The sequence below is a fragment of the Schistocerca serialis genome, chromosome 8 (assembly GCF_023864345.2).
Source record: "Schistocerca serialis cubense isolate TAMUIC-IGC-003099 chromosome 8, iqSchSeri2.2, whole genome shotgun sequence".
Lineage (NCBI taxonomy): Eukaryota > Metazoa > Arthropoda > Insecta > Orthoptera > Acrididae > Schistocerca > Schistocerca serialis.
The window spans coordinates 374,556,897-374,584,058 of NC_064645.1; the positions used below are offsets into that span (position 1 = coordinate 374,556,897).

Genomic DNA, 27,162 nt, shown 5'->3' on the forward strand with positions numbered 1-27,162 from the left:
ATTGTAACGAATGTTCATGCATTTTATAATGCCCTCACGCCATTGTGGATTAAGTAGTAGTTTATGTACAACCGATGATATTACTGTGCAACAGACGGAAGACAATCTATGAAGGGAGCTATACATCTTATGAAATGTAGCTAAAGAATTTGCGCTGAAAATATCTCGCCAGAAATCAAAAGTTATGAAATTTCTGGGGGTGGCACGAAAGATCCAAAATGGATAAATGGAAAAAATATTGGAGCAGGTATCCACCCTTAACTTCCTTGAATATGAGATATATCCAGCAAGTGACTTCGTCATAGAAACAAAAAACTTTGCATATTTAATCATATGCATAACAATACGTAGAACACTGAAATATAAAATTAGACAGAAAACTAAACTGAAGCTTTATAAAACAACGGCATAACCGGTAGTCTTATGTGGAAGTGAGACGTGGGTATTCTTGAAGAAAGGCAGAAGTAAAATTACGTCAGCGGAGGTGAAATTTCTCAGGACAGTCCTAATCTACACAGTGCGGGAGCAAATGTGATACAAAGAAATACGACAAGAGTTTCCGATTTTCGATGTGGAAACCAAAATTAAACAATCCGACATCAACTGGTGTAACCGTTTAGAAAGAATACAACGAGATCGTCAGCGTAGAATCGCCATAAACTACAAGCCCACTGGAATGCGAAGTGTCGAATTTCCGATGACAAGATGGTTTCATTAACAGACTGTGCAGTCTACCGTATGAGATTAAGATAATGATGATGATGATTTCTCGTTCTTTGCTACTAGGTTCTGGATCGTAGACGCACTCCAAGAAATCATTCCTGCTGCCAGCCATACTGTCGCACGGAATCGGGGACCAACACCAGTTATAACGAAGCTATAATTGCACTGTATGGAAACTAGTTGTAAGGCGGAGATGATAAATGTACCAAATGAAAATAAGCACATACCAGCGGAAGGTCTGTTCCCTTTGCAAATACTTTGTTAGCTTTGACACACCAATGAAATTCTCCTTAATAAATAATGTAGACCACGTGTTCACAATGAAACTGTATACAAGACTTTCGTGTGATAATGGCTCTGAGTACTACGGGACTCAACTGCTGAGGTCATTAGTCCCCTAGAACTTAGACCTAGTTAAACCTAACTAACCTAAGGACATCACAAACATCCATGCCCGAGGCAGGAATCGAACCTGCGACCGTAGCGGTCTTGCGGTTCCAGACTGCAGCGCCTTTAACCGCACGGCCACTTCGGCCGGCTTTCGTGTGATATTTTAGCGCTTAATTTAGGAACTCAGTCCTGTAGGAACTCACATCAATATCTGATCCAGCACAATGTTATATATTATCATGAAATTTCGTTAAAACGTAATCTCATCAAAAGTATTTGGACACTTAAAAGTGGACATTAATATATGTTTTGTACACCCTATCATGTATCATGCTAATAAAATCACTATATTAGTAATGTTCCTCTATTGCAAGCAGTGCAGAATGTTGTAAAAAGCGTTACTATCCTTCCACATTTAGTGTCTTCCTAAGCCCAACAAGTGGACCACAGCCTAACTCCATAAAACACACCACATCCGCCATACTTCATTACTGCCATTATGCATGATGTTAGGTACTATTCCCCAGGCGATCGTTACATGAAAACTTTTCCATAGTATATTACAGAGTATCCAAATCAATCGTTTCCAGCCATCCACTCAAGCGTCGCTTAGCATTGCACACAGGTAAGTGCAGCTGATGACGAGTTGCTTAACTGTTCTACTCCAACACCTTACGCAAAGTAATGCTGTTAGCAGGACTGCTGGTGGCAATTTGGAACTCACTAGTGTCTCTTTAAGTTGATTTTATGAGTTTTCTTACGACCATCCACCACAAAGCTCAACGGCTCCTGTTCGTCATTACATGGGGTCTGTCTGGTCTTGGTTTATGTATTGACGTTCCTTTGCGTTAAACTTCGCAATCACATCGCCAACAGCGACTTGGGTAGCCTTAGAAGAGTTCAAATGTTCCTGATAGATATGTTACTCTCAGGTGGCATCCAACAACTAGTCCACGTTCGAACACTCCCCTTTATACTGGTGAGTCCCCCTCTGCTGACATCTAGTGGTCAACTCTGCATTACATAGACGTGTCCGGATAACGTCAGATTATCTGAGAAAAGAATTTTAGCGAGATGTTTATTAAAATATCTTTAAAGGCAAAGTCTCTTCTCCTGTACTTTAGGATATTTTCCGACCAAACGCTACATTGTAGATTGTTAATAACGGATAAACCATGCGGAATAGATTATCAAGTACGTGACTGATTCGAAGACCTTTCAGTGATAGATACGGTGATGGCCCCTCTCGATACGGAAAAGGTATTTGGTAGCGTCTGTACAAGAAAGGTCTGGGACGCTAAGGAAAGAAGGGTGTGGAAAAATAGACAACAGAGTAAAGGAGATGTACTGTGAGAGTCCGAGTTGTGTGAAGATGGGAAATGAAAGGACGGATGAGTTCCAATAAACAAATGATATGATACAGGGTAGTGCATTGTAACCCCTCCTGTTTATTACCATCTTGGATGAGATAACGATTAAGGTGGAAGAAAAGACTGCAGAAGACAAGATGAAAGTAACGGTGTCTACGGATGTCTCGATGATATGGTGAAACAGGGAGGACGAGATTCAGGAGCAGCTGGATGCTTGGGTAAAATCTGTGAACAGTATGGAGTGAAACTTAATGTCAACAAATGTGAGATCCTGGCCACAGCTGGAAAAAAACGCAGACCAACTAGTTGAGTAAGGATAGGAGGTGAACAACTGAAGAAGGTAGAATGTGTCAAGTACTTGGGAATTGTGATATAGGAAAAGGAAAGAAATAAGAAACAGATCAGTGAACGTGTCACACGGGAGGCGTTAGGAGCGTCGTTTGGAAAAAAGGCCCTCAAAAAAGCCAAGAAGTTCTATGTAGAAGTTACTACATCCCATTACTGACATATGTATCTAAAACATGGATAATGAAGAAGGAACATAAGATGAGGAATGAAAGAGTAGGGAAACAATGAAAGAGAGCGGGAGTGAAATCTCAAGGCTAAGATGGTATAGGGACATAAAAAGAATGGAAAACCAGAGGATTCCCGGGAAGATACAAGAAATGGAGGTACGGAGGAGACGACCAAGAGAAAGACGGAGGTACAGATGGTTCAAAGGTGTGTGTTGAGAAACGAGACGAAGACTAGACCATAGTGAAAACAGAAAGACGGTTTGCAAACCGGACTATATTGCGAGGCTTCTGTTCCAAACAGACCCAGGCTGGAGCCAGATTCTCTTCAAGATGCTGATGATGAGATCCAGCGCGTTGCCCAGGGCGCCAAGTGTCGATCAGATGAGAAAGAAACTGCAGCAGTGCCCCTAGGGAAGTGTTAAAGTACTGATCCTAGCCTCACTTTACATAATGATTGGGTGGGTAGCGATTATAGCCCGTTTGAAGACGACGTGGTTTCACACAGGAAAGTGACTTCATTGAATGACTTTAATTAATTAGTTAGTTACATATTCCATTGATTATATTTACAAAGACATGAGGTAGAACGCTTCAAACGAACGAAGAACACATATTGTATAAGAAGTTATATTTGTACAGCTACATGCCGTCCATTTGTGGGTCCTTTCCATTTCTAATTCCACTATGTTACTGAAGGAATGGTTGAGGAGAAACGTTTCTAATCATCATTTGATAATACTTCTGCAATGCGCCACGTGATATGTTTCCAGGGATAGAGTGTCAAAGATTTATACAGCTGTACATTTCACTCTTTCTGTGCCAAAGGCCGATGCAGATTATTTTCCTTCTAGTTTTGTACTTGTGATTATCTCTGTTACTTTCAAACTCTGATGGATTATTGATAGTCTGATGAAAAAATAAATGTGAAGATGTTGTTAATATTATCAGTTTCTTACATTCCCACAAGACGTTTATATGTAAGATGGCACGAGGAACTGGAGACCACAAGATGAAAGCAGTTGTGCTTGCAGATGATTCTAGTTAATTACAATTACTTTCTTTCGTGCATTGATTTTTTGTCTATGTCAGGGGCTGCTCCGGAGTACTATAGCCTAAGACATCAGTTACTGAAAATAGGCAAAACGTGTTAAGTTATTGACTTCTCCATCCCCAAATTTGGCAATTATTCTTATTCCAAAGGATAATAAACCATACGCTTTAGCAAGTCTACCACGTGTTTTTATTTTCAGTTTATACTTTCATCAATGGGTACACCTCTGAACTTAAGAATTTCCACCGTGTTCATGATTTCTTGTTGGTACTACGACATAACTGGGTTGTATTTGTGTGGTATCGATAGCTACGACGCCGCAACGTAGTTTCGCTCTCGTAGGTTGGCACTACGAAAGCAGACGAACAACGCCGACCACAGCGCCCTCTAGCCAACGCCGTGGAGCTCGACGAGCGCCGCTCCAGATCCTCCGCATTTGATCACGAGCTGACGACCTAGCAACATTGTTTCATTTTCATAGTGGGCTAGGCGCTACCGATTTTGCCTGTGTTAGCTCTGATACATCCGGATTCACACCTACGTGCTAATCACAGCGAAAGTTACGTTAACCTCTTATTTATTGTCTTACCTAGAGTAATTATCTTTAATTGCAGTGCCGAGATTTTTACCTCACCTGCTCCATCTCGCTTCCTACATTCGGCCAACCCTTCAGTTTTCAGGAGCAGTCCCACGCGCCGCCTTCCAGGCGGGATACAAAAATTTGTGTATGTAAAATGATAATGAATGTTCACACTGCTCTTCTTGTTGCTTGCTTTCACAAAAATAAATGCCTAATAGTGAAGTTTATCACCGTTGCTGCCACCAGAGATCGACTTGTGAGTCCCCACGTACAACATCTCGAATAAAAGTTAATAAACCAAGAAAATCTGTGTTCATAGGGCTTCCTAGAGTGTGGTTGCATTTCCGAAAATTGGCGACGTTACTGTCCAGGGTCCAGTCAATGCACGCATCGCACCAACCTAAAGAGAAAACAGTACAAATTTAATAAATGTGCCGGCAGGAATTGGCAGTGAAATAATGTTCGCTCCTCACACTGATTATCACAAACAGAGTTTATTGCAGAAAAATACAAACGAAATATATTTAAATGCTTTTGTCTATGCATTTTTATTGACGTTTATTTGTCAGTGCAAGAACTTAAGTAAGCCGATTAGTGTCTTATATTCGCTTAACTTACCAAAATCCAAGCATATTGCTTAAAGTGCTTCAGCACACATTTAAGTTGAAGTACTTTGGTCGCTATTTAAATTTCATATCATAATGAAAGTTAACTGCAGAAAACTTAATAAATGAATGTTAACTGCAGGAAACTTAATAGAAGTGTAGACTAAGTCGCTTAACGCATATTGAAAATTTTTTTCAAAGTCTTTGCGATAATCATAAGTAAATTTTTTACAATTCCACGACCAAATACTTAGAAAATATTGCTGCTGGGCACACAAAGCGACGAACAGCTGCTGATCTGTCTTGTCTGTTCGCGTACTCTGCACCAACCGACTGCAGAAATCGAAACGCCGAGCGAAAATCTCCGCTGTCAGCTATACCCCCGCACTTACGCCATCAAGATCACGTATTTACTACTACCGAAAGCATACATGAACTATATATTTAATGATAGATATGCATATTACACATGAATTTCGATGAAAATTTCATTAGCTTTTCAGTACTGCTCGTAGTTTTTATGTAGCTTTAATTGGTTTCTCATGTAACCGCTCGTTACATATCTGGTCTTTTTTGAAACTGGCCATGAACAGTTTCCGTATTTCATATAAAATCCTTAATTACCGTTGTAAATTAGAGAAAATTAAATAAAAGAATAATGAGAGCCAATGGAAAAGAGTATTATATGCAAAATAGCAAGGGGTTTTGCTCAAAGAGCTTCTAACGAATGTCCCTTTTGTTTTACAGCTACTATATAAACCCAATCCACGTACTGTCAAGGGCTTGAGCATCTGGGAGTCTTTAGCGCTTGGGAATCTTTAGTATCTGGAAGTCTTTGTGTACGAGGTTTTAGTGTCCGAGCTTTAAGCGTTTCAGCCCTGTGTATTCGCGTCTCTTCTCTCTTAAGTTCATGCGCCACTACGTGATATAGTTAACTTCGTTGAAAGCCAGTCTAATTAAAAGTAAATTTCTGTTCGTTTCTCTTATTGTAAAAAGTACGAAAACTGACAGAACTAAGATAATGCGAACATCTAAACCGATAAAAGGTCGATATCATTAATTCCAATTTAAGAACTTCAGTTGCTGCCGCAGCTACTATTCAAACATCGTGTTGCAACTTGGCTTTCTATTATAGACCTTGCTTGGACATTTGCTATCAAGCTAATGTGTGACCAGCCATAGTATGGAATTATATCAAAGAAACTGAATTAATAAAAACTGATTTAAGGGAAACGTATAGTGTCCTACGATTTCTAACAGAGCACCGCGAGAAATGAACCTTGTATTGGATTATCTCTGGGCATTAACAATAATAGTTTATTTCGCATTAATATTAAAGGGAACAATTTTCCATAGACAAAACATCGAGCTGTTTTAAATGAACCCTGTATCTCTTGGAGGGATTAATTGGATGTACATGTGCTACGCTAATCAAACATATCAATTCATTTGGAAGCCCGAATCGGCCCCCTAGTAACTGTTAATAAGCATCTTTGGTTGCAGCCGCTAACCAACGTAGCTAACCGTTAATAATAATTTGAATCTAAACTTATTAGCGAAAGAGACGTTAAAAGATATCTGTAAACTCGAACATATACTAAAATTAGTGCAAAGAACAGACACTGTCAACAAATGTTGACTGTAATAACTGATAGTGTTGTGTCGCCTCGCTTGCACGTACCTTTACGAGGTGAAGAATACTGGCTAGCCATAGAAAAACGACATTACACTTTTTCTGAGCGTGGAATTGCCGGCATGCAGTATTAGGAGGCGTCACACTCACAAATAGTGATTTTGTTGATATGAACGCTATTTTGTGTCATTATAACACTAATAAACATTAGACAATTAAACCAATTACAGTAATACATCCCTAATTATCTAAATTTACTAATTCTACCGCAACTTTCACTATTTCCTGTTTTATTTACTGGACAGTTCACTTTTTCAACTGTAGAATATACAGGAGACTGGCAAAATAATGTGAACACCTGCACTTACTTGGGAATCGTTTATTAATAAGTGGTTGGACCCCCATTTATCCACAATACAGCTGCGATTCTTCCTGAACGACTGGCATGTAATGATTGTATACTCTCCAATGGAATTTTATGCCACTCTTCGATCAGAACCTCTTCTAGCTCCTGTAGTTACAAGGGAGGCGGAAATGTGTTCCAATATCGCCCACAAGGGTTCGATAATGTTCAAGTCAATGGACTGTGCTGGCCGGGGAAGACGCTACAGTTCTGTTGTTTGCTCCTCATACCACGACTGTACTGTCCTGGCTGTGTCAATGAGTTTATTCTAGTCCCGAAATATGGCATCATTGTTGTAGAGCAACATTTGAATCACGGAGTGCACCTGATCACATAATCGTTGGCTGTAACATGGCCTTTGAGAGTAATGATGGGAGCAGCAGAATACCATAATATGGCTGCCCAAACTATCACATTTCACCCTCCATGCTTAACCGTTGGAATCAAGCAACCTGGATTGTAGGCTTCTTTTGACGTTCGCCAGGCGTAAACCAGGCCGGATGTTGGAAATAACGAAATCGTTGACTCGTCGGACCATACGACGTGGTTACACTGATCAGCTGTTCAAGATTTATGCTCCTGACACTATGTCTTACGCTTCTTTGAGTTCGTTGTCGTCACTAATGGTTTCGGTATAGCAGCTCTTCCATGAATATTCGCTTTATGTAGTTCTTGGCGGACAGTGCCGATAGATACAGAATCTCGCCTACTGAGTTTCTTCAGTCACTTTAGCCGCCGTAGTTTTGTATTGTTTTGAGACAGTTCCTTGGCGTACGACGATCTCTATCATTTAGTTTTGATGTGCGCCCACTATTGCGTTTACACGATGACGTCTTTCCATATTTTGTTTAGGCTGTCATGACAGTTGAAATAGTTGCTCTTGAAACATTCAATATGCTGGCTGTCTTTGTTTCTGATGCTCCAGCTAATCAGGTCCCCCACAATCTGACCTCTTTGGAACTCTGTTAGGTCCTGCACTGCACATCGACCTCGATCTCTGAATGCAAATACGAAGTGTCCACAACTCATAAACAACCTGCACTGATGCCTAGGCCATACTGAACTCGCACAGTCCAACGCGACACTTGCCTTACCTGCATCGTTGACAATCAAACGCAAACATCCCATTACTACCACTATTCACATTATTTTGCCTATCCCCTGTGCATTCCGGCCTTCAATTTGAAATACGTAATACACACAGAGAATCCATTAGAACAGTTCGATAGTACTCATTGAGACTTTTCCATTGACTCTACGTCTGGTTGAATCGTTAATTTTGTATCGAAAATATTTAACATTTAATAATTTTTAAACTAAATGTCGTAGCGGGTGTGTATCTTCACTCACGTACTCGTCTAATCTCTGTTTACAAAAGCATGTGACTGGCTTCTCTGTTCCTGGTTTGGTTTACTTTTTGTTTAGAGTTTTCCTTATTGCATACATTCTTTGTTCATTCAGTTCGACCATGGAGGCTGCCCTCCTCAATTCATTCAAACGGTCGGCTTTTTCTCACGACGTCGCCTGTATCTCTGGCTAGCTGACCTGCAGCCAAGGTTTTATCATACTTTGAGCTCTGCCAATCATCCTGTGTCAAAGGTGCTGCCACTTGTTGACAGAGCCACACAGCTCGTCCGGCTCAGCAAGATCTTCTCTACTGTCATAACACGCCCTCTTGGCTGTCAAAAACATTCGCCGATCTAGCTGCTAGCATTTAAGCAGGCTACGTGCGTAGCGCAATGTCTGTTGTTAAAGTTTTTCATACGCTTTTGTGGGACGTACTGTCTCAGTGTATTAGAGGATTAGGAGGTGGAATATTTTTCACAATACAACTGAATTCTTATCAAATTTAAAACTAACCCACTGGTCAAATACCAGTAACTAACTTTCACAAAAATATCATTTTCCACTTTCTTTGTTGATAATTCTTTGCTCAGCTTTACAAGTTGCTTAGATGATCTGCCGACATTACTAATTGAGACACGTGATTTAAATAAAATCGTACATTAGTAACAAAAAGAATGAGAAATAGACGCCCAGCAATGTAACTCTTTGGGACGCTCACGTCCAGATGTTGCATCCCTCTGCACGAATCGAACGGCATAGGGCAACACTGACCCAGTTTCTGCTTACTGCGGTATATTATTACTTGCGTAATACGAGGATGCATTTATGTTATTATGGATGGGTGAGGTTAGCATAGCATTATGTAGATTACATAATCAGTCTTAAAAACCTGAACTGGAACAAACACAAGTACAGGGAGAGGCAGGTGATCGACTACGTTTTTTTTATTAGAATTTAAATTTTTCTAATTCCTAGACGACACTTGGAAAAAAATATCAAATTAAGATGAGAAAATAGTTTGCTTACGGGATGCAGGTTGAACAAGCAAGCTGTATAAGTTTAAGATCACATCCATCATTTATTTGCAATTGTTTAAAAGGCAACTAGCGTCTCGTAAAATTTGATCTGAAGGATGTTTTTACATGCAACCGATACTAACTAGTAATTTTCTTAATTGCAGTTGAGGCATTAACAGATTTTCGTAGGTTTTCTGTTTCAATTTTAATAAATCATATAAAGACTGCTTTCTCTATTCCTGACAGTATCAGGCTTTACCGGCAACGTTTTACTGAAGACTGTGGGCAGGATTGTTGCACGATCGATTCATGAATACTGCTCAGATGTTTGGGATACTCATCAGTCAGCCAGAACATATCAAACGAAATCAGCGAAGAAATTCAAGTGCGTGCTGCAAAGTTTGATATTGGTCGTTTTGAGGATGTAGGAGGATGACACGATCTTTGTGCGAGACGCTGTTGAGGACTTTAGAGGACTTTCTGTTGCGATAGACTTTCTTACTGTTCTGCTGCCTAACGTACGAACTTCCCGTAAGGTCAGTTAGAGCAAATTAAGGAAAATAAGGTTTCGTGCATGGGCATACTAGCAATTGCATATCCCTCATTTCAGTTGCGTATGGAAGGGGAAAGCAAATGACCAGTTCGACTGTTTTACTTTAAATTATCTAATAGCATTCCTCTACAAATGTTATCGCTGTGTTCTCGGTACTGGCCTTATCGGTATTGAAATGGCAATCAAAGTGAGGCTCGAAGCCGGAGTTTAAAGCGTCGGAAAACATCGAGAAGTTGCGTTTATTGTAAAGACCACTCCAAGCGCTTGTCTGACTTACGGAGTCGGATCTTCATCGCATGTTGTTGGTTCAAATGGCTCTGAGCACTATGGGACTCAACTGCTGAGGTCATTAGTCCCCTAGAACTTAGAACTAGTTAAACCTAACTAACCTAAGGACATCACAAACATCCATGCCCGAGGCAGGATTCGAACCTGCGACCGTAGCGGTCTTGTGGTTCCAGACTGCAGCGCCTTTAACCGCACGGCCACTTCGGCCGGCGCATGTTGTTGTTGTGACCTTTAGTACGAAGACTGGTTTGATACAACTATCCATCTTACTTTACTCTATGCAACCCTCTACATCTCCCAGTAACTACTGCAACCTACATCGTTCTGAGTCTGCTTCCTGTATCCATCTCTTGGTCTCTCTCTACAATTTTTACAGTCCAAATGTCCCTCTAGTATTACACTGGTGATACTTTGATGTCTCAGAATATGTCCCATCTACTGATCCCTTCCATTAGTCAAGTATGCAACAAATTTCTTTTCTTCTTAATTCGTTTCAGTACCTCCTCATTAGCTGCATGATCTACCTATCAAATGTTCAACATTCTTCTGTTGCACCACATTTCAAAAGTTTCTATAGCTTTCTTGTCTGAACAGTTTATCGTCCACGATTCACTTCCGTTCAAGGCTACACTCCAGTCAAATACCCTTGGAAAAATCTTCCTAATGTTTACATCTATGATGGATATTAACAAACTTCTGTTCTTATAAAACGTTTCTCTTGCCACTGCCAGGCTTCTTTTAGTTCTTCTCAACACCGGTCAAAATCAGTAATTTTACTGTCCCAATAACACAACTGTTTTACAACTTTTAGTATCTCGTTTCCTAATCTAATTCTGTCAGCATCGCCTCATGTAACTCGGCTACGTTGAGTTACTCCTACTTTGTTTTATTGATGTTCAACTTATGTTCTTTGAAGACACTGCCGGTTCTATCCAACTGCTGTTCCGAGTACTTCGCTGCGTCTGACAGAATTACAACGTCACTGACAAAACCTCGGCCTTTTTATTTCTTCGTGTAGGACTTGAATTCCTTCTTCTAACTTTTCTTTCGCTTCCTTTTCTGCTAGCTCAGTGCACAGAGTGAATAACATCGGGGATAGGCTACAACCCTGCCTTACACCCTTCTCAGCCACTTCTTCTCTTTGTTGCCCCTTGAGTCTTAGAACTGACGTCTGATTTCTAAATGAGTTGTACAAAGCCTTTTGTTGCATGCTACGTTCAGAGATTCATTGAGGGTGTTGTAAAAAACTTTCTTTGAGTCTATAAACGCTATAAATGTAGGTTTACCTTTCTTTAACATTCACTATTGACTGGCGTGATCCAACATTTCTCCGGAGCCATAATCAGATACTAATAACAAAATGGATTATTACTGTACGAGACACGGGTATTTAGCTCAGGCAGGCTATTAAGTGCAATAGCCTCAATTTAAAACGTGGTGCCAGTTATTTTATTCACGATGTTAATAATGGTTAAAATAAAAAAAAACACAGTTATTAGAAAGTCTTGTACTCACATCTGTGGTGAATGTACAAATCTACATGAAAAATAATACACACAAGAAACAAACATTATTTTCATACTCGATAGAAAAATAGGTAATGGCCTTCCTGGTCTGTAATTGACCTGCAATATTCGCAGACCCGCCTAACCAAATACGTTGCTACAAAAGGCCGAGCAAGTCCGAAATATATAACTGCCTCGTCTACCAGTACTCAGCTTCATTCGCTGCCAGCAAGACTTGCTCACTGCGAGCTCGGATTACTCCCATGGTACACCGTTTGTAATAATACGATAATGCTCGAAGTGCTTCGGGATGTTCAGAGCTTTTCTTGTGTTTCAATGTTACCGACACATTATTTTAATTTGCACCAGCTAAAGACTCCATTGATGAGAGACGCTTTATAATAACAAATTCCAGTAAAACGTTTTATTTAACAAAATGAATTCAGTCTGGAACCGCGTGACCGCTACGGACGCGGATTCGAATCCTACCTCGGGCATGGATGTGCGTGATGTCCTTAGGTTAGTTAGGTTTAAGTAGTCCTAAGTTCTATCGGACTGAAGACCACCGATGTATAGTCCCATAGTGCTCTGAGCCATTTGAACCATTTCTGAACAAAATGAAATTATGTGTCTGAGGGCACGCAGAACCTCAGGAGCCAACCAGAGCGTAATATGGCTCCACTGGCGCCACGCTAGGTAAATAAGGTCTCCAATCAAATTATGATGCCGTATCCAAAAGACATATGTTGCGCTCCTTTGTTGCATACACTTATCAATAAATTTTAGTGACGTCACGTGCTTGCTGCAGCACATAGGATGCTTTCAACGATTTTAAAGTACTGACGGCTGCAACAGCCAGAAATGTTACACTAGCATTGTTTCAGTGTACTCTCCGAGACGAGCTATACAGTGTTTTGGCGTATGTACAGGTGTTGAGAAATATACACTGCCGGAAAAAAATAGTGCACACTTTTATTGGTTTCCAACTTACAAAACATTTATTGTTGCAACAGTGCATTCAGAGTACATGAAATCATTACATTTACAGATCAATGGTACAAGCGGTTCTGAGATACCAGGGATCAAACGAATCTGAAACACCAATAGGCGCCAATGCAGGCGATGACCCTAGCATCATACAGTTGGCGAATGCTATTCTGGGATATGTTATGCCACGCGTGCTCGAACCTTTCACGTAATTCTGTAAGTGTTTGTAACCTCCCCCTCACTTACCGACCTTAATGACAGTGAAAAATTAAACCGCGTGTACCTAATGGAAATTTGGGAAAAGCAATCGTCACCGAAGTTAATCTGTCGGTAAAGAGGGAGGAAAGGGTTACATCTAAATGAAAGGAAAAATGCAAATGAAACTGGTGGAAATTAATCTTGAAAAGGGGTAAAGTTAATAAAGAAAGTAAATGTGCGGCCGTTACGTTAACAACTAACTAGCGGTAATTAGATATTTGAGATTTGGGGGAAATTACGGTCGCCAGTCCTATGGACAATTACTATAGTAACTGAAAAAGAAAGGTTATTACACATATAATTAGCACTAGAAGCGTGGCAACTGAAGGTTGACATGCGTACTGTGAAAACTGAAAGTTTATCAGAAGTAATAAATTTCGCTACACTCTGACTTAATTTACCAAAAGAATTAATAAAACCGGAAAATTGAAAGTTAATTTAGTGACTGAAATTAATAGTGAGCTTTGTTTCTGAAGCACAACGAAATTCAGTAAAATACGGTTAGTCTTGGGCTATCTCAATAATCATTTCAAAAGCTACTTGAATCTACGCAATTTAGAAATAAGAGATTTAACTTTGAACTTGAATTAAATGATTCTGAACAATTAACAATAGTAAAATTTAGTACGTACCAAGCTGAGCTGCAGTCACAGGTAAGCTAAAATACGGTAACAAAACTCGCACTCTTAATTTGTGCTTGTGTAATCTAAATATTGTAGCCAGCTATGAATAACTTAACTGAACTTTGAAATTAAAGCAGTGAAATGGAATGATATTACTTTACTGCTGGCGTTTGAATTTCAACGACCCTCGGGTTAATTCCGGAAAAGGAAGGGACCCTGCTTGGTAATGCAATTGGGACAATGAGCAACATAGGTTCATGCTACATTGCTGTAATTTAGTGAGAAAAAATTAACAGTTTCATAAGCTGAGGTCTGCCATACAGTTCTAAAACTTTACGTGCTACCAGTCTTCCTTGTTGGTTGATTGAAAGTTTGAAGTCGTCGATCGAGGAGGTGGCGACAGTCACTCATTGTCGGCCGTCGCTGTTGCAGAAGCTGGATGTTGGCGCGCCTTCCTCTCGACACGGTCTCCAGCCGAAACGGGCTCTTGATGTGTGCCAGCTAACGCTCCCGTCCGCGACACCATGTCAGAAACTAACATAGCAAGGCGAGCGCAATTACATGCTGCCAAACCCCGAAAACGCGGCAACTCGCGGGAGCGTCACGCAACACATCTGCTCCACTGCACTACTCCAGCCATACTCTCTCTGCCCGCCCTCCACGTGGCCGATTTCACACTACCAAAGATCCTAAACACTTTGGTTCTCCACACGACCTATCGATGTTTCGTTCAATAGCATAGTTTTCCCTAGGCCAGACCCAGGGTAAAAAAACAAAAAAAATTTACAAAACAAACCAATTATACATCGACATAAATGCATAAATAAATATATATACACAAATAGTAAAACAATTAGAATATATAAAGACACAGAAATGTCATATCTTCAGGTAACTAAATAAGGAAAAAACATTATAGTACAATAGATGGAAATAGGAGGATATGCATTTCCGGCGTTATTAGTTGTTGGTTGACGATTCGCACAAGTCCCTTCTCGTCCCATCATGCCCCAAACGAGCTCTTTTGGATTCAAATTCTAAGATTTTACTCGCCAATGAAGTTACTGCACGTCTCGGAGAGCAGTTGAGTTTCAATCGTTCTGGGGCGAGCATTATCCTCTGGGAACAACACATCACCTCCCTGTTACAAGAACGGCAAAAAAACATCGCCGGCCGCTGTTGCCGAGTGGTTCTGGGCGCTTCAGTCCGGAACTGCGCTGCTGCTACGGTCGCAGGTTCGAATCCCGCCTCTGGCATGGATGTGTGTGATATCCTTAGGTTAGTTAGGTTTAAGTAGTTCTAAGCCTAGGGGACTAATGGCCTCAGATGTGAAGTCCCATAGTGCTTAGAGCCATTTGAAGGAAAACAACAGGTCGAACGACATTCTACAAGGTCTGAGCGCTGGTTTGCATTCGCACCAGGAACACCAAAGATAAACGAAAGTGGTAGCTTTTCGCACCCCAGAGCACAATACCTGGGATGAGGCCAGTATGTCTTGCAGTAATGCACTCTAGGAGACAGCGCTCGCCAGATCTAGGTCTACCACTACTAACGCAACTCATCACCACACATAACAAAAAATAGTTCAAATGGCTGTAAGCGCTGTGGCAGTTAACAGCTGAGGTCACCAGTCCCATAAAACTTAGAACTACTTAAACCTAACTAACCTAAGGACATCACACACTTCCATGGCCGAGGCAGGATTCGAAACTGCGAACGTAGCAGCAGCGCGTTTCCGGACTGAAGCGCCTAGATATCTGCCACAGTGGCCGGCCACACCTAACACGGTGCAGGAAAAACGTCGATGGAGGTGACAGCGACCTCGCCTATGTGGCGTGGACGTCCAGAAAGTTCTCTTGGGGGGTGAGACCATAGATACCAGTATAGCTGCACAACTCGCGCAGCACGTCCACCTTGTGTGGCAGTTCTCCGAAAGGACCATCCCGCCACTTGGAGAACTACAATTTGACACCATTCAAATTCGCTCAGGTGTCTGTCGACAGCACGAGTCCGCATCTGTGGCATAGTTCCTGCTTTCCCACGTTTGCATCACAATGAGCCTTCTGGCTCAGAGCATTTCCCGTTTTAACAGGTTGACACAAATGGCACACTGGTAGTTTTGACGCTACTCTCTTTGGCGGAGGACGCTGAAACCTCTATCATTGCATCCACTATCCCCCGTGTGGTATATGCCGTTTTCGGATCAAAATCGACGTCGTCTTAATATACTAATTTTTTTCCGGCAGTGGTAATAGAGATATATGCTTGAATTTAAATGCAGAGCCTATCCTAGACTACAGGTTCCACTGTTGTATATGACCACGAACGTCACCTGTAGAATATGAAACTTTGCTGGCAGATCAAAACTGTGTGGCGGACCAAGACTCGAACTCTGGACCTTTGCCTTTCGTGGGCAAGTGCTCTATCAACTGAGCTACCCAAGCACGACCCACGCTCCTTCCTCACAGCTTTAATTCCGCCAGTACCTCGTCTCCTACCTTTCAATCTCCACAGTAGCTCTCCTGCGAACCTGGGAACTCAGGTGGTAGAGCACATACCCGCGAAAAGCAAAGGTCCCGAGTTCGAGTCTCGGTCCGGCACACAGTTTTGATCTGCCAGGAAAGTTTCATATCAACGCGCACTCCGCTGTAGAGTGAAAATTTCATTCTGGAAACATCACCTGTACAATATTCTTATAACATTCAAAATATCAGTCGTGCTCAGATCAGAGTTCTGAGTGCACAATGTCGGAGCTAAGTGAACTCGAACGCGCGAAAATGGTTAGTGCACGTATGGTGAGTACTGCCGTAACCATAACGAAGGTTTATACCGAATACCCGGACAGCGGATAAACATCGCGGATGGTACTGCACCCGTGACTGACGGATTTGAAGAGGCTGCTGGCGAAAAATATCAGAACGACAGCCACATCTTGTTATAACCTAGGCCACATAGTTACTCTGCAATGTCGCAGCACTACCAAGGGCTACGTCATCAGTTTGCTGATCATGTCCATCCCATGGTACAATGGTTTCCCAAATTGTGGTGCTGTGTTCCATGACGGCAGAGCTCCTTTTCATGCAGCTCGCATTTTCCAGAACTAGTTTTGCAAAGACGAGGATGGTTTTTTGAGTTCTTCCTGGCTACCACAGCCATCGGATCTGAGTAAAACTGAGCCTCTATAGTCTACATTGGAGGAAACTGTGCGTGATCGCTGTCATCTCCATGAACGCTACATAAATTTGTCACTATTTTGATTTATCCATTCTGAGATGACTGGAAGCTGTTTCGACACCAACGTTTTCCCTGCACAGTGTTAAGTGTGGTAATGTCTTACGTCTGTGGTGGTTTCATATTCTTTGCACCACCACTGTCTAGATGTAAATGTAAGGTGTGAACCGTGATTTATTTTCTAAGAATATTCTTAAGAATTTATTTTATTTACTAGCGATTCATCAAGAACAGAAACACATTTAATCACACTATGTAAGCATGGAAGTAGTTGCCAGGGAGTAACTGATGAAATCATAGCCAAATTCCTTTTAACAAACGGGAATTTTATTGACTTCAATAGTGCCTGAAAGAATTTTTTTTAATGAAACAGATTTAAAATTAAAATCAGAAAGCACCCACTCAATATCAAAGTTACAATTTATTCAGGGGCAGAAAATTTTGACTGTATGAGCTTTCAGGCAGAGAACCTTCCTGCTCCCTTTTGATATGGCTGTCGTTACGACCTCTCACAACAGCCTCTGAAAGATACACTGGTGCAAATCTGCAACACACCAGACTACTTAAAACTGAAGTTTTAACAATTCACACAAGCACACAAACTATGCACCCTGTAGGGTGGATGGAATTGGTACAAAACCCTAAAATTAAAGTATTAACCTTGGCACTGAAGGTGCAACTTTATTTTAACTTCTAAGATAAATCTTATGGTGAAAGGGTGGCAAAGTCATAAGGCGATAAAGGCGAACTTAAAACAGAAGCATGGGAGAAAATGGAGGTAAAAAATATAGACTAACACGGAGACATTCATGGAGGACAGTTAAAAAAAGTCACCAGAAAGTTAAAAAACACAGTTGGCGATTCTGCAAAACTCAGAGAAGACACTGAATGGACATGCACTCGTTAAAAGTCGGCCACAGTAGTAAAAACAGTGCGGAACAACACACTTAAAACCCATTTGGGGCACACACGACGAAGAATAAAACTGCCAGGCGGGACCTGCCGAGGGAAAGGGCAGACAGGATGGAAAAGGAGGGGAGAGCAAGGGGCAGCAGGGGAAGCGGCGGGATGAAGAGAGGAGGAGCATCAGTGGGTTCACGAAGAGGCAGGAGACCCGTGGGGTGGGAGAGGAAGAGGGAAGACAGGGCAGGAGGGAGTGCAGAGACACTGAAAGGGGGTACAAGACATGGAGGGGGAGTAGGAGGGGGAAGCCGCTGGGGAGCTCTTAGTGCCCCTTAAATGCACGTGAACAGGCAACCTTTCCCCTTTCCCACCAGGGGGAGACACCAAAGCTGCGATTGCCACAGTGGCGCCACCGCCAGAAACGGAAGGCTATTGCTTCACACTACGCACTGCGGCGCGTTCCTCAAAACAGCAATTTTTACCACGGCTCAAGGTGGTGTCGTTCAGCTCGATTCCTTGGAAATAACTAGCTGTGGTGGCAGTATTTTACGTCATGTACACATTATATGTGACGATCACACGAAGGTAATGGGGTGTACTCACAGTGCACGCTGAGCACGATTCTCCTGCTGACACTGGGCGGCACGTCGTTGGAGGCGATGCACAGATAGGCCGCCATCTGGCTGCGGTCGAGCCGCCACAGGTGCAGGTCGCCGCCGCTGTACGACTCCACTGTGGACAGACCAACACACAGCCACGCTGCGCTCCACTGGGACGTCCATCGAGAGGTGCTGCCAGCGACACACAGAACACTTGCATTGATGATAAGAGTAGCAACGAACACTGAGGTGACAAAAATCATTGAATAGCGATACGAGCGTATACAGATGGCGGTAGTATCGTCCACAGAAGGTATAAGACGGTAGTGCATTGTGGGAGTAGTCATTTGCACTCAGGTGATTCGTGTGAAAAGGTTTCCTACGTGATTATGGCCGCTAGACGGATATTAACAGTCTCTGAACGCAGAATGGTAGTTGGGACATTCAGTTTTTGAATTCGTTAGGGAATTCAGTACTCCGCAATCTATCTTCTATTGTGACATTTTTTTTAATTTATCAGATGTGGTCATTGTTTGGAAACATGATATCCACAAATAACTGCAAACAGTCTCCAAGTAGCCGAACATAACCACTTTCAGTTAATGACCGGATCAACTGGACCAGAGGACCCATTCCATTCCGTATAAACACAGCCCCAACACCAGCTTGCACGGTGCCTTGTTGACGACTTGGGTCCATAGGTCCGTAGGATCTACGCCATACTCGATCCCTAACGTCATCTCTTACGCACTGAAATCGGGACTCATCTGATCAGGCCACGGTTTTCCAGTTGTCTTAGAGTCCAGCCGACGTGATCAAAATCCCGGACAGGTGCTACAGGCGATGCCGTGCTGTTCACAAAGGCACTCGCGTCTGTCATTTCCTGCCGTAGCCACAAACCAACAAATTTCGCCGCACTGTCTTGTCGGATGAGTTCGTCGTACACCCCACAGTGATTTCTGCGATTATTACACTCGGATCTACCTGTCTGTAAACACTGACACATCTCACCTACACACAAAACCCGCTGCTCTCGGTCGGTAAGTGAAAGCCGCCGGTCACTGCGTTGTCCGTGGTGAGACGTAATGCCTGAAATTTGGTATCTGGTATTCTCGGAACACTCTAGACGCTGTCGATTGCGGAGTACTGAATTCCCTAACGATTTCAGAAACAGAATGTCCCAACTATAAGTAAAGTAAATTTATTCTATTTTCGGGGCACTGGTCAATTCGCGACCATGTCGCAGCTTGTGAAATTTTTATGGATGACAATGTGCTCTGTCACTGCGCCACAATTGCTCGCGACTAGTGTCTAGAACATTCTGGACAATTTGATTTCAGCCGATGATTTGGCCATCCAGCGCGTCTGACATGAATCTGATCAAATATTTCTATTGTTTTCGTGCACAAAATTCTGCACTGACAACACTTTCGCAATTATGGACGGCTACAGAGGCAGCATGAATCGATATTTATTCCGCAGGGGCCCAACAATGACTTGTTGTCCACACCATGTCGAGTTTCTGCACTACACCGGGCAAAAGGGCGTCCGACACGATATTAGGTGTCCAATGATTTTTGTCACCTTAATGTAAAGTCTTAATCATGCAAATGACATAAAACATGAAGGTAAAATCTAAGTTATTAGACAAGGTCCTCTTCCTCTTCACCTTATTCTTATACAGTCGACCTGACTAGGACCTTCTTCAGAATGTTTTGCTGTTCCTCGTGCAGCCGAGCCCAACAAACTAGAAGATTTAAACTTTAATTAAAACGGCTTTGAATGCCTGGAGAGTTATATGAAACTCTTACATTTGTATTGGTAAGCTACAAACCGTGGCCCAAGGATAGTGTAGAAATTAAAACGCCCCTATCACGGATTTGAAACACCTCACTGCTCGAAATTAACCGTGACGTCCGAAGACCTGCTGTGTAAGAAATCACCCTCGTTTTGCCAACGGGATCGTCAAAGAGGGCAGAGGAACAAACGCTTTCCTGTAACTTCTTGTCTTTGTTGTGGTAAAATCCCCTAAAAGGCAGAAGATTCAGCAGTGATCGACTGCAATGGAGATCCATGTATCAAAGACATGTAATGTGTATCCACAGGACGTGAAGCATGTAAGTGAAACAGTGCATTATCAACCCTCCATTCGCAAAAGATTCCGTATTAAATACGAAACAGCAGTCCCTGTATTACTAAAAAGTGCGATGCAATGCATGTCCGAAGCGTTACTGCATTGTATTTCTTAATTCGTATTTATTCTCCAATACCAGGCACTTGACTCTCAAAAAACACGCCCTTCCTGGATACACGTATTACACTAGTGCAGGTTCTGACATATGGAAATTTGGATCTGGCCGAAATTCTTTCACGGATGGTTGAAGCGGTTTTGGTGACTACTTGCGTAAAGCGGAAAATCCGGATTTTTGTCCCGGTCTGTGTAGTGGGACGCGAAATTGAAACGTCACCCCTCCACCAGTGTCAGCCCAGTTTGCAGGTGAATATAGGTTTAATTTAGTTTTTTGTTTATGTATTTTTTGTATATATATTAAAGATACCGAAGTAAATATTATAATCGATTCGGGTAGCGAAGTAAGTATTTTATCTAAAGCATTATTTCAACTTAAAAGAAAATATTGGAATTTTCCAACCTTATCCGTAACTGGGGTGAAAATTATAGGAGTTACTGGTAAAAGAAGTCAAAATATTACTGAGGAAGTTTATTTAACTTTTGGAATTTCTAAACAATTAATTTCTCACTCTGTGCTTGTCGTAGCCAACTTAAATGTGGCCATAATTTTAGGTATAGATTGGCTGTGTAAATATAAAGCTATATTAGATTTTAAAGACTTTTCCTCAACCATCCATAAGGAGGCATGTGCTTCTAAAGTGAGGTTTTCTAATAATCAAGTACCTGGAAATTGCTACGAATCCTTACAGATTAAGTACACACAGACCACGAACCTATTAATAGATTCTAGTGATCTTGAATATGAAGTATACCAATGTGAGGCTAGTAATAGTATCGAAACCGAAGTGAAAGGAAAATGTTATTCTACGAATTGTCTATCCGAACGAGAAAAGGAAGAGTTGGAATCTTTATTGTTAGAATTTAGAGCCGTCTTCTCAGATGAACCGGGGAGAATCAAAGATTACGTTTGTAAACTTAAGATTAAAGATCAAGAACCATTCTTTAAGAAACCTTATCCTATTCCAGTACAATTCACGAACCGGCTAGTAGAGAAATAAGTAAGATGCTAGAACAAAATATTATCGAACGATCATGTAGTGTTTTTAACAGTCCTTTGTGGGTAGTTAAGAAAGCTACTGGTGGGGTGCGACTGGTTCTGGATGCCCGTGAATTAAATAAAATTATAGAGATGGAAAGAGACAGACCTATTCCTATGGAGGACGTACTTCTTAAGATTGCTGGTTCTCATTATATGAGTACAATGGATTTAACTGCTGGCTACCATCAAGTAATATTACACCCGCATTCACGGCAATATACGGCTTTTCTTTTTGAAGGGAGATCATATCAGTTCCAAGTTTTACCTTTTGGGCTTAATATATCAGTGTCAACTTTCATTAGGGCATTAGATTCTGCTTTGGGTCAGCAATTATTACAAAAGATTATTTTATATGTAGATGATATTTTGGTAGCTACTAAAACGTAGGAAGAACACGTAACGATATTACGGGAATTGTTTAACCGTTTAATTGACAGAGGAATTACTTTAAAATTATCTAAGTCTTACTTCAGAAAGGAGGAAGTGAGATTTTTGGGGCATATAGTGGACAGTAAAGGTCTTAGGCCAGATCCAGCACGTATTGAAGCTATTGCTCGATGCCCGAGTCCTAGAAATCGGAAACAACTGAAATCATTCTTAAGAACGGTAGGATTTCTGAGAAGATTTCTTCCAAGGCAGGATATCGTTAATCCAAAATTACTCAATTTATTAAAAGAGAAATCAGTATGGCTTTGGGGAAAAGAGGAAGGGGAAGTTTTTAATAAGATAAAAGGAGCGTTAACAGAGGCGAAAATGTTATACCATCCAGATTTCAATCAGGACTTTTGTATGTGTACGGATGTCTCTGATTATGGTGTGTCTTGCGTAATATTCCAAGGTGATCTGACCAATGAAAAGGGATTATATCAGCCTGTTGGATTCGCTAGTAGAACTTTAAATAAACATGAAAGAAATTATTTTATAACCGAGAAGGAAGCTCTCGCAGTGGTATGGGGTTTTCAAAGATTTAGAGGATTATTAATGGGAAGAAAAACAATTGTATATACTGATTATCAGGCTTTAACTTTTTTTGAACAATTGTCGGTTACTTCACCGTAGATTATTACGTTGGGTATTATGCTTGCAAGAATTTCAGTACGAAATTAGGTATATAAAAGGATCTCAAAGTGTAGTTTCTGATGCTTTGTCGAGACTTCCAGTACGAATGGAGAATATTAACATTGTAGAAGAACCAGGAACAAATTACCATGTTTATTTCCTTTTAACTCATGAGAACGAGCGTAAGGTTAAACGGATAGTAACTGCTATTAGATGCAATCAAAGAAATGACGATCAATACAGGGACCTTATACTAAACCTTAATAATGGGGACGAAACAGTTATCACCCGGGGTGTGTGGTTATATTTCAACGACTTGTTGTATTGGAAAGCACAGAGGAACACCAGAGATGGAAAATCTTCATTCCAAAAACTTGTGTACGAATTAATTACTTATATTCATGAAGGTTACGGGCATTTTGGAATTCATAAATGTATTAAACATCTAATGAAGTATTTTTATTTCAAAAATATGTCCCGTATTGTGAGAAGTATTATTAGGGCTTGTGAAACCTGTCAAAAGGTTAAAGTTAATAACAAATCTAAGCGTTATAAATTATATGCTGTAACTCCTCGAGGTCTGTGGGATCTACTGTCATTAGATTTTTTCGGCCCTCTGCCTCGTAGTTCAGGAGGATTTACTTATGTGTTTGTTGTAATGGAATGTTGGTCCAAACATGTGAAACTATATACTTTGAAACGAGCGAATACCGCAAGCGTTATACGCTGTCTAACCCGAAATTACTTTGTTGACTGGGGCATTCCTAAATGACTTATGTCTGACAACGGTAGTGCCTTTATTAGTCAAAAGTTTCAAGATATCATAAAACAATATGGAATCAAACATATCTTAATTTCGAAGTATCACCCCCAAAGTAATTTAGCAGAAAGAGTCATGAAAGAATTAGGACGATTATGTGGAACTCATTGTGCACATAACCATACTCGGTGGGCCAAACTAATGCCTGAATTCGAAAAGATATGAAATGAATTGCCTCATCTAACGACGGAATTATCACCTATAGAAATTTTAGGCAAACGAATTATAGGTGAGCCTTTACTAGCTGCTCTACCTTGGCCACCAGTAAATGAGATCCAACAATGCATCCCAGATGAAAAAGTTAACGAACAGATTGTTAAAAATGCTGAACGGAGAATTAAAAGTTATAATCAAAAGGCTATAGAACCCTCATTTCAGGTAGGAGACCTTGTATTAGTACGATCTCATCCTAAAAGTTCGAAGATCAATAAGGAATGTAAAAAATTCTCCTTTATCTTTGAAGGTCCGTATGTTGTACATAAGATTGTACATCCCAAAGCGTTGCTTCTTATGGAACCTTCATCAGGTGTCATTAAAGGATTATTTAGTGTCGATCAAATGAAACCCTTCATTCCTAAATAAGTTAATATTTAGTATATGTTACATACGGAAGAGCGTGCATAGTTTATTCATGTGAAGTTTTCGTGATAGTTACGTGTTATTTTAAAGAAATAACAGGAAGTTTAAACAAGTGTTCTACAATTATCTACCAGCACTTCAACAAGAGAAAGATAACTAAACGGGGATTTATATGGAAGAAGTTTTGTTATTAGGTCAGAAGGAATTTTGTATATTTTATATTTACTCGGATAGTAGGAACCAAAGGGGATGGTTAATAATTTTAGGGACCATGGGCGTCCAGAGCTGTATGGCTCACGAGAACATAGCAGAGTGCCTTTAATAGAGATTTGTAATAGTGTTAATATAGAACACACCAGACGGGGCTCTCTCGCTTGTTTCTCCTGAATAAATGGCCATTACCCAACAGTGTCCGAAGGTAAAGAAAGCCGTGCCGAGATTCTAAAGAAAGTTTTGCTTGATTTCTTCTTGACCTCAGGCATAAATAAAGCATTAGGGAAAAGAACGACGTTAAGTAAATAGTACTATTAGTTATTGTGAGAAACTTATTAGTAATATACATTAGTGGAAAGAATAACTCTAGTAAATGAATAAAACTGAAACTAACCTATCACAATTTGAACGCTCTGTCCTAATGTAATAACGTTAAAGAACGCACTAAATTATTATTCACTAGCAACTATTAAATGAAAAGGAGTAATCTCCATATATTCGGTTGTGAATTACCATAATAGCACAATTAAAAGTAAATGACAAATAGTCACAACAATATCGTCATAAAAGGATTGAATCTATCTAAGAGCAAGGACTTTAGATTACTGAAAATGTGAGAAAAAATGTATAATATTAACAGTTAAATATCGTGTATAGAAGAAGTTTTATTTTCGGTTAAAACCTGAAAAACTGAGCTTGTGGGTGGGGTATGTAGTGGGACGCGAAATTGAAACTTCGCCCCTCCACCAGTGTCAGCCCAGTTTCCAGGTGGATATAGGTTTAATTTAGTTTTTTGTTTACGTATTTTTTGTAATATTTGTAATGGTTGTGAATTGTCCAAAGTTTGTATTTATTTTTTATGTTTCATGTACGGAGAGGGCGGCGCAACGAACGGAGACAGCATCTTCGTTGCCGGGACCAGAGAGAAAATTGCTGGCCACTATACGTCGCGGGTCGACAGCCAAAGAGCAACAGAAGATCCTGAAACCGAGTTGTTGCGTCGTGCTTCTAAAAATTGAAAAATTGTGATTTTTTAATGTTTTGTACAACAATGACGACATAGAAAGTTTAATCATGTGTAAATGTTCAGTCCTATCTTGTCAAGGCTCAGGCTCACGTCTATATGTATGAAGATAATAAAGTAGTGTATACTACAAAAGATTAAACACGTATTCCGAGAATTTATTTATGAAGAATTATGTGAATGAATTAATAATCTATTTGACAAGATCATTAATTTTTACAACATTCATCGCGAGTTTGAGTCTTGAAAGTTTATTCAATGTGGTTCTAATATTTGTTAAATCAGATAACTTGCATTAATATAACTTCTGAGAAGAAACAGAACATCTAAATTGAAAAAAGTTTGCGCAAACCAACTGGATTGAGTGTCGTAATTCTGCGCATATGACTCAAGTGATGATGTTTTAATTACAGTTTCGTTCAAGAACCATTTAGAGACAATTTAAAAAGAACTTAAATAATTTTGAAGTGTGTTGTAACTGACGTAGGTGACTTAGTCTGCACATGGTCATATATCAAAAGAAAACCATTTATACAAAACTTACGTCGTTACACTACATCTGGCACAAATTCTCATTTGCGTCTTTCCAATACGTAGTCGAAGGCCATTCATATTCGCAACTGCTAGTACATTTCCTACATTCCGTATCAGTCTCCCATTCGCGTCTTCGGGAGGGGACTAGCGAAGGGGAAATAACCGTAAGGAAAATATTGAATAATCAACGGAAAGATAATATTCCTCGAATCCGATCACAGAACTTGAGGACTTCGAGCGTGGTAAGGAATCTAGAAGATATGACACGGGAAATGCTGAGACTCGATCTAGATGCAGTGGTGGTCAGTGAAACGAAATTGTACGAAGATGAAGATCTGAGGTCAAATGAATATAAGGTGATACCAAAAGAAGCTGGAAATTGTATAACGGGAGTAGGATTCATCATGAATAGGAAGGTAGGGCACGAAGTTCGTTACTGTGTACAATTCAGTCATACGATTATTCTCATCAGAATCGACAGTAAACGAACACCGACACCAATAGTTCTGGTATGCATGTCGACTAAACAAGCTCAAGATGGAGAGATAGCGAACGTATTAAGAGGATACTTAACAAGTAATTCAGTGCGTAAAGCGATTTATAAATAATTGTAGGGGAACAGAATGCGACATTATGGGAAAATATTGTAGAGAGCTACATGAGAATCAGGGCCTGGTAATACATGTGAGAGAGGAGAAAGACTAATTGAATTCTGCAATAAGTTTCAACTAGTAATAGCTAATACACTGTTCAAAACTCACAAGAGCAGGAGGCATACTTGGAAAACACTAGAGGACTGGTGAAGAAGATTCCAACGGGATTACGTCACGGTCAAACAGAGATTCCGAAATCAGATATTAGATTAATATGCGTACGTCGGAGCGGATATGGACTTACAATTTAGTAATGATGAGGAGTAGATTGACGTTTAAGATAATCGTCCTCAAGAATCAATAGAGAAAGATGTTGGATGCTTTAGTACTGAGAGAAGATGGGTTGCTTCTAAGGTTCTCTATTGCTGCAGATACTGCTACAATGATTACCTCCGTAGACAGTTAAGTAG

At 40.6% G+C, this 27,162-nt stretch overlaps 1 protein-coding gene across 1 annotated transcript in view; it reads right to left on the reverse strand.

The window, feature by feature from the left end:
- The window catches only part of LOC126417023 (lachesin-like), a 275,941-nt gene that overhangs the window by 178,675 nt on the left and 70,104 nt on the right, over positions 1-27,162 (reverse strand). Inside the window, exon 5 of the mRNA XM_050084913.1 lies at positions 18,585-18,713. Within this exon, the coding sequence (XP_049940870.1) occupies positions 18,585-18,713 (129 nt within the window). The remainder of the gene's footprint in view (positions 1-18,584; positions 18,714-27,162) is intronic.